Raw genomic sequence first — 7442 nt, 5'->3', positions numbered from 1 at the left:
CCTTCCTTTCTATAATGGTTAAAAACTCCAACCCTTCACTCAAACTCGATCAAATTTCTCAACTTTGCCCAAATGGGATCGTACACAGCAACAACAAACACTACTCACTAGCTGCGGTTGCAGCTTTTCACAGCCGTCTTTACTGTTACCTCCTCTACCGTTGTCATTGAAATTTCCATACTACTATTATTATTACTACTGCTACTACCAACCATGCACACAAAGATACTAGCTTTGCTTTGTGTTCTGTGACCATTACCATTATTTCTTTCAATATAACGCTCCTTTCAGTTTCACTTGTTTACCGTTTAAACCTCTCCCCATTAAACCCATCATCTGCAAAGCTCAGGGCTTTTAATCTTTTTGTTATGGATTTTGTTATTTGAAATTTTTTGTTTTTCCTTTGTGGGGGTCGTAATTATCCCTGTGTCAGTCACTGTAATTACTACCTCTACCACAGTCCTTTTGTATACTCCATTTCACCACCTACCATCATTTGCCGCTTCTTAGTCTTCTCACATTTACTTCTCTCTTTCTCTCTCTATCTCTCTCCTCTGCTTCTTCTGCTGCTCTGTTTTCGACAGTAGCAGTAGAGCTCATTACTGAGCTCTCTGGAACCTTTTCACTCTTCATTGCTTCTTTTGTGAACTGAGCTTTGGTGGTTCAGGGTTGTGTTCTGGGTCCTTTTTTAGCTATAGTGTGAGTGACTCTTCCCAAATGGCAGCTCAGTCTGGTTGTTCTGCTCCGGTGGTTCCTTCTCTTCCGCCGCCAGCTCCAAAGTCGCCGCCGCAGTACCCAGATTTGTATGGCAAGCGCAGAGAAACCGCCAGGGTTCAGATGCTTGAGAGGGAAATTGGCTTTCTTGAGGTACTACTGGGTTTCAACTTTCATTAACTAGATGGTTTTTTAAGTTGCAAGCTATCTGTTTTTGCTTGTGATTTGGTTTCTTGCTGATTCTGTGTTTGGGAGTTTTTTGCATACTTGAATCTGTTGTGAAGTTTGTGTTGGAAAATTTCAGATTAGCAATTTGATTGTGTTTTGGGTTAAGAAGGAAGGTCATTGTGAGATTTCAAGACTTCTGGTTTGTCTTTTTTCAAGTTTTGAACCGAGCATGAATTCGTATGTACGTAAAAACAAGCTAAAACATAAAGGAATGAGTAGTCACTTTCCAAGACTCTATGCCAAGAAAAACAAATTAAACAAGCACATGACTTGTCCGCTCCAAAATAAAAAACCGTTCTTGGCTTAAAAGGGCTTTCTGTTTCTTTAATTGGAACACAAAAGATTCAGCCTTTTGATTTCATTAGGTTAATTATGTCTAACTAAAAAGGTAGGACTTCCATCTATCTGAACTGTAAGACCATTACTAAGCAAGTGTGCCTAAAGCAATATGGCTTAGCAGTTAGTTTAAAGTTAAGGATGGAGTTGAGAGAGAATTTAACCAAAGGGTGTAGGAGATTAGTCTAACTACTTTTTATGGATGGAGTTCAGACTCCTTTCGCTAGTAATCTTAGATGTTGATCCGGCGAATAATTATCTTTGGCTTCGGCTGTAGTTAACTCTGTTTAGCAACATGAACCTCACCCTTTTGCAGCAAACTACATGGAGATTGGAGATTGACCTCTCTGAATTATTGCTTCTTTACTGGTTTTAAATTAGTGATATTGAATTATATAAATGTAGGCCAAGTGCATGATTGTGTGTTGGTTTCATCATGGCTGGTATCTGTTCTTCAGTCAATTGGACACTCAACGTGTTTGTCAGGTTCTCATTGACTTCACTGATACCTCCATTTGGCTTTAACCAGGTCAAATAATAATGTGGATATATTTTGGTGCCAATACATCAGAATGGTCTTTGTGTTCATTTGATCTATGATTATGTACTAGAGGCCACCTTTTCTGGTATAGTGGACTAGATATGTCAAATTATAGGTTTCGAATCAGAGAAGGAAATGAGGAAAAGTCTATGTAGGCTACTTGACAAAAATGTACTTATATGATCTCGTAATCTCTCTTGTTAAAACCTGATTCATGTCTTATGCTGGATAAATTAGTTGTAGTATGAGATAACAAACTGATGTTCAGATTGGAAAAAAGGTACTTTATAATATTGTGCAATAATTTTTCACTGGAAATCTGCTTCTTAATCAAGTTTGCAACTCAAGACCTTAGTCTATTATTGGTGTTTTCTTAATTTCTCCTCTTAGTTTCTGTCAAAAGTTAACAAGCTGATTAATCTTTTTTTCTGAGCAGGAGGAACTAAAATCTGTTGAACGCCTTCAACCCGCATCCAAATGCTGCAAAGAGTATGTTAGTTTTTCAATTGCCTTATAAGGCACCTAGTTCTCAAAATGTTTCAAGTGTAAAAGGAACTGGAACCTAGCATTTTCATATTTATCTGTTCTAGCATGTAAGGAAAATTAGGTGATTCTTTTTATGTAGTTTTTGTCATCTTCTAGTAGATTTTTGTTGTTGATGAAATCTTCTAGTAGATTGATGCGACTATTTTGCAGGATTGCTGATTTTGTGACTGCCAATCCAGATCCGTTAATACCTACGTAAGAATATAACCAAATATTTGTATAGTTTAGTCTGCATTATGTGCATTCTGATCATTATTTGTATTTATCTGTCAAGCAGAAATCGAAAGAAACGACGATCATGTCGCTTTTGGAAATGGCTATGGTACAATCTTCTCTTTACTTTTCATTTCTTGTTTATCATATTTCAAGAGAAATGCTGCTCTAATTAAGATAAAATTATTTTGAATAAAGTGATTGTTAGCATTATTGAGCAGAAAACATAGCTCTCCAACAAATGTAAAATATGTTATGCTGAAAGATCATGAAGCACATAAATTCTTTCTATAGATAGAAATGTCAACCCAGTCTTCATCCTTAGTCCTCAGTTGTATTTCTGATACAGTAAGTTATTACATAAGCTCTTGACTTGGATCATTTGTTAAGGAAGTATGGTTTTGATGATGCCTAATAACTTGCAATTATTGATGGAAGTAGCAGTTATGCAAGTAAATGTTTTGTGCTTGGTTCCTAAATAACATGCTTGACCTTAATATTTGATTGGCAGTCGCTGGCCTTTTTCTTTTCCCTCCGCTGTAGCGCAGTATCAATCAATTAGACATATAATGCCTACACTTCCTCTTATAACATAAAATGTTTGTGGTACAGTGGAATGCCCTGTTTTAGCTTGTCATCGATTTGCTGTTGCTGCTGTTGTGATGGGTGCTCTCTAGAAATGCCACGCTGCTCCTGCTGCAGTTGCTCCAGCTGCAGTTCATGCAGCGGTTCAGGTTGCGGTTCATGCAGTGGTCCATGTAACTGTAAATCGTGTTTCAGTTGCAAATCATGTTTCAGTTGCAAATCGTGTTTCAGTTGCAAATCGTGTTTCAGTTGCAAATCATGTTTCAGTTGCAAATCGTGTTTCAGTTGCCCTTCACTACCAAAGTGGCAGTGTTGCTGCTCATGTCCCCGATCTCGTTGCTGCTCATGTCCCCGATCCCGTTGCTGCAAAACTAATTCATGTTCGTGCAGCAAAAATTGCTGCACTTTACCATCATGTTCGTGTTCATGTCCCGATTGCTCTTGTTTGAATTGTTTCAAATGGAAATGCTCTTGTCCTAAATGTCCGAAGGTACGGCCTTGTTGCTGTTGTAAAATAACCTGCTGTAACCCTTGCAGTATATGTTTGTAGTATTCATGTCATCTCTTATGGAAGCTCTGAATCATGGCTTTCCATATTAACTAGTCTATATATGCTGCAAATATTCAGGGTTTCATAAAATTGTGAGTTTGTGAAATAAATTTTATAGTATTGGCCACTTGATTGTTTGTTTTCTGCTGATTTTCATCTGCAATTACTGCTCCTCAATTCTCCCAGGCATATTCTGAAAAATCTTTACATGAGTTTATAAGTTGTAAGGTCAATGAATCCTAGTTTCAATGCTAATTCATTGCTAAACACTTTCTTGCTCATGGTTTTGAGAAAATGCAGCAGCAAATGATATATTATATGTAAGCAATCTCCACTATGCAATTAACACAGTTGTGTCATTCTATTACATTAGCTTTCCTGGCCAAGGCATATTGCAGTTCTTTCATTACAAGCTCTAACCTATCCTGTGAACTGCCTTTCCTTTTTAGGCACCGCCATAAGAACAGAAACTCTCCGAACGTTTTTGATACTCTCCGAATTTCTGTTCTTTTTGTTGGCGAAACTAGCTCCAGAAAAACACAAGAACAAGAACCTCTTCTCAACTTCACAACAGCGTCCATGCAAAAGCAACTGGGCTCTTAACTAGGTGTAGGGTGTTTGCCCACACGATAGAACCAAATTCTGCCCTCGATGTTCTACTGCCGCTCTTGGCAGACACAAAGGTGACTGTGTACTTCTTCTTCTCCCCTACAGTTGCAAAGAAAAGGCTTGAGGGCTTCACAATAGTCCTCACTCCTGGTGGTCCGCTCACAATGACCTTGTATAAAGAACGTGCAGTCCCTACATTTGTCAATTCTCGAGTATATCTCACAACCCTCTTGTTTCCGAACACAACTGAGAATGACGGGTAGTTGAGTTGCCCAGGATCAGAGTACTTTCTTGCGCATGTAACGTTACTCTTCGCAATGGATTGGACCTGTTGGATGGTGTATCCCAAAGAGCACAAAAATGCAACATATTCCACGCTCGAAATGTCGTATACAAGACCCGGTGACACGGCTCTCGACGGGTCAACATGGCCGGAACCGTGTGCCCATGGATTCGAAAATTGGCCTCCGGCAGCGTCACTTAGAGGAGCCTTGGTGTTGTCATGTGTATAGGCTGTAGTCATGAGTGCAGATTTGATAGCACTTGGGCTCCAATTGGGATGTGCCGCTTTGAGCAATGCTGCAAGACCACTAATGTGTGGGCATGACATAGATGTACCTACAAATAACAATTTCCAAATCTGTCAATTTAACTATTCGCCATAGCCCAATAGAGTAAACAAATTAATGCTCATTGTAAACATGATGAGGTATAAATTCACAATAGGGTTCTCGAAATCTTCTTCTATACGTTATGTGACACATTAGGGTTTTTATCGCTGGATCTAGCTCGAAACATGTCATAAACCGATGTATGATACAATTTTCGATCATTTTCACAATTTAAGTTTGGAAATGAATCAACATCAAGAACGTTTAAGAAATGTAGCCGTTGCAAATGACATGCATACCTGACATAATGTTGAACTGACTCTTCCTAGTGTCCTCCTCAAGCCCAGTGGGCCCAATGGCCTCAGACCAAGCAGCCAATATGTTAACCCCTGGACCAATCACATCGGGTTTCAAGATCTGGGGAGTCACCAAATTAGGCCCCCGAGAGCTAAACGCCGCCACCACCGGCGACGGCCTTACATTCAGCACCGTCCCACCAAAGCTAATCACCGCCGTCGGATTCGGATCTGTCTGTGCATACTCCCTTATCATGTCACCGACTTTCCTCCCCACAGCAACCGCCGGTAACAAGTGACTGTCAGCCACCATTTCCTCGCCGCTAGCGGCAGTGTTGGCGAGTATCATCCCCACCCCACCCGCGGCGCGTACAACCCCACCTTTTTCCACACGTGCGTTAACTCCCCTGTCGCACACGACCACTTTCCCACGTACGGCCTCCGGTCGAAGCGAACCGGGCAAGCATAGATTGCTTGAGCTGTTACTTCCTTTGTTGTAAAATAACCCAACCGGTTTTGTCCCCATTCCGGTTCCACTGTAAAGTGAAACTCCGGTGAACTTGTTTTGGTTTCCGAGGACAGCGTAAGCCGGGAAGTCCCGGTCCAAGGTTCCGGCTCCAACAGTCATGACCCACGGAGCTGTGTTGGCCAATGAGGCCCTACTCGGCCCGCTATTCCCGGCCGAGCAAGAGACGAAAATGCCCCTCTCCATGGCGGTGAAAGCTCCTATCGCGATTGTGTCCCTAAAATACGGGGCGGACCCACCGCCGAGAGACAACGACATGACGTCGACTCCGTCGAGGATGGCCCGATCCATACCCGCGAGGATATCGGACCCGAAGCAGCCGGATGTCCAGCACACCTTGTAAGTCGCCACACGCGCGTGGGGCGCCATCCCACGCGCCGTCCCGCTCGCGTACCCCAGCAGGCTGGCGTTCGCCACCAGCGACCCGGCGGCAGTGCTGGAAGTGTGGGTCCCGTGGCCGTCCTGGTCTCTAGGCGACTCGGCCTCTCTGGGTTTCTTCATGAAGCCTCCGCCGGAGGCCATGCGGTAGCCTTTGGAGAAGCTCCGGGCTCCGATCAGCTTCTTGTTGCATAGCTTCGGGCTGAAGTCGACACCAGATTCGCACTCCCCTCGCCACCGGGACGGGATCTCCGGCATTCCAGCGTCGTTGAAGCTCTTAGACTCCGGCCAAACCCCGGTATCCAAAACTCCGACGATGACGTCATTGGAGGCCTGATTTAAGTCCTGGAGAGAGTGTCCGGCCCAGAACCCGTTAGCGGTTTCCAAGCCTAGAAACTCTGGAGTTCTAGTGGTGTGGAGGTTGTAAACAGTATCTTCATAAACCCCGATTACGGATTCCGACTGGCGAAGCGTCTCGGCCTGGTCGGGATCTAAAGAAGCGGCGAAGCCGTGGTAGGCGGTGTCGTAGGTGTAAAGGAGGGCGTCAGAGTCAGAGTAGGAGTCAGATGAGACAGCTTGGAGGTTAGCGGAGTACCAATCACTGTGGGTGGCAAATGAGGAGGGTTTGGAATGGTGCTTCATCTGAACTATGTAGGTCTGTTTGGCGGTTACAGATAGACATGGCAGTAGGATTGTTAAGGCTACGACCCAGAACTGGGCCTCGGAGGAGACCATGGTTAGGTTAAGCTAAGTTCGGAGATAGATTTGGTGGGTGTAGGGGAATTAATGGAGAAGAAGAAGAAGAAAGAGAGGACAGTCCAGTCGCTTAGCAGCTGCGACTGTCAGAGAGGATATAAGAGGGAAAAGGTAGAAGACGAGAGAGACTCATGTCGGGTTTATAAGCAAGATGGGATATTAAATTCGACCTCCATTTTCTTCTTATTACTCCATTGCCACCATCTTCGTCACCTCCCTACAACAAATTCCTCATCTTCTTACTTTTCTCTCCACCGTAAATCTCATTTTCTTGCTCACTAACACTAATTCTCGTTTTGAGTAGAGTATGATCGAACTTTAAAGAAATTGTTTCTATCCCTGGATCGATCGATACACGAACGATTCTGATCACGCAAAGTATAATGAAAACATTCCGCGAATTAAAATGCAACTAGCTAAACGAGAATTAAACTTTCACAACAGATATATAGTGATTCGAATAACTAATTCTTGTACGTAAGATGAAAAAAAATACAATAATAAAACTGTGAAGTGCATGTCACGCCCTGTATGATTAGAATTTAAGTATCGG

At 42.7% G+C, this 7442-nt stretch overlaps 2 protein-coding genes across 2 annotated transcripts; one reads left to right on the top strand and one right to left on the bottom strand.

Moving 5' to 3' along the window:
• The first annotated feature begins 558 nt into the window (after positions 1 to 558).
• On the top strand, positions 559 to 3612 carry LOC101290902. The gene is made up of 6 exons (XM_004288942.1): positions 559 to 867; positions 2256 to 2308; positions 2516 to 2560; positions 2643 to 2687; positions 3191 to 3423; positions 3554 to 3612. Exons 1-6 carry the CDS (start codon positions 718 to 720, stop codon positions 3610 to 3612), a joined length of 585 nt encoding a protein of 194 aa, XP_004288990.1. The 5' UTR covers positions 559 to 717.
• Positions 3613 to 4001: 389 nt separating this feature from the next.
• Positions 4002 to 6950, bottom strand: LOC101297662 (subtilisin-like protease-like). The gene is made up of 2 exons (XM_004287593.1): positions 5233 to 6950; positions 4002 to 4940 (listed from the first exon to the last, which is right to left on the bottom strand). The coding sequence occupies exons 1-2, from the start codon at positions 6866 to 6868 to the stop codon at positions 4279 to 4281; spliced, it is 2298 nt and encodes a 765-aa protein (XP_004287641.1). The 5' UTR covers positions 6869 to 6950; the 3' UTR covers positions 4002 to 4278.
• Positions 6951 to 7442: the final 492 nt, after the last annotated feature.

This window comes from Fragaria vesca, linkage group LG1 (assembly GCF_000184155.1).
Source record: "Fragaria vesca subsp. vesca linkage group LG1, FraVesHawaii_1.0, whole genome shotgun sequence".
Classification (NCBI taxonomy): Eukaryota; Viridiplantae; Streptophyta; class Magnoliopsida; order Rosales; family Rosaceae; genus Fragaria; species Fragaria vesca.
Note: the sequence above shows the minus strand (reverse complement) of the source record. Positions and strands in the feature narration are given on the sequence as shown.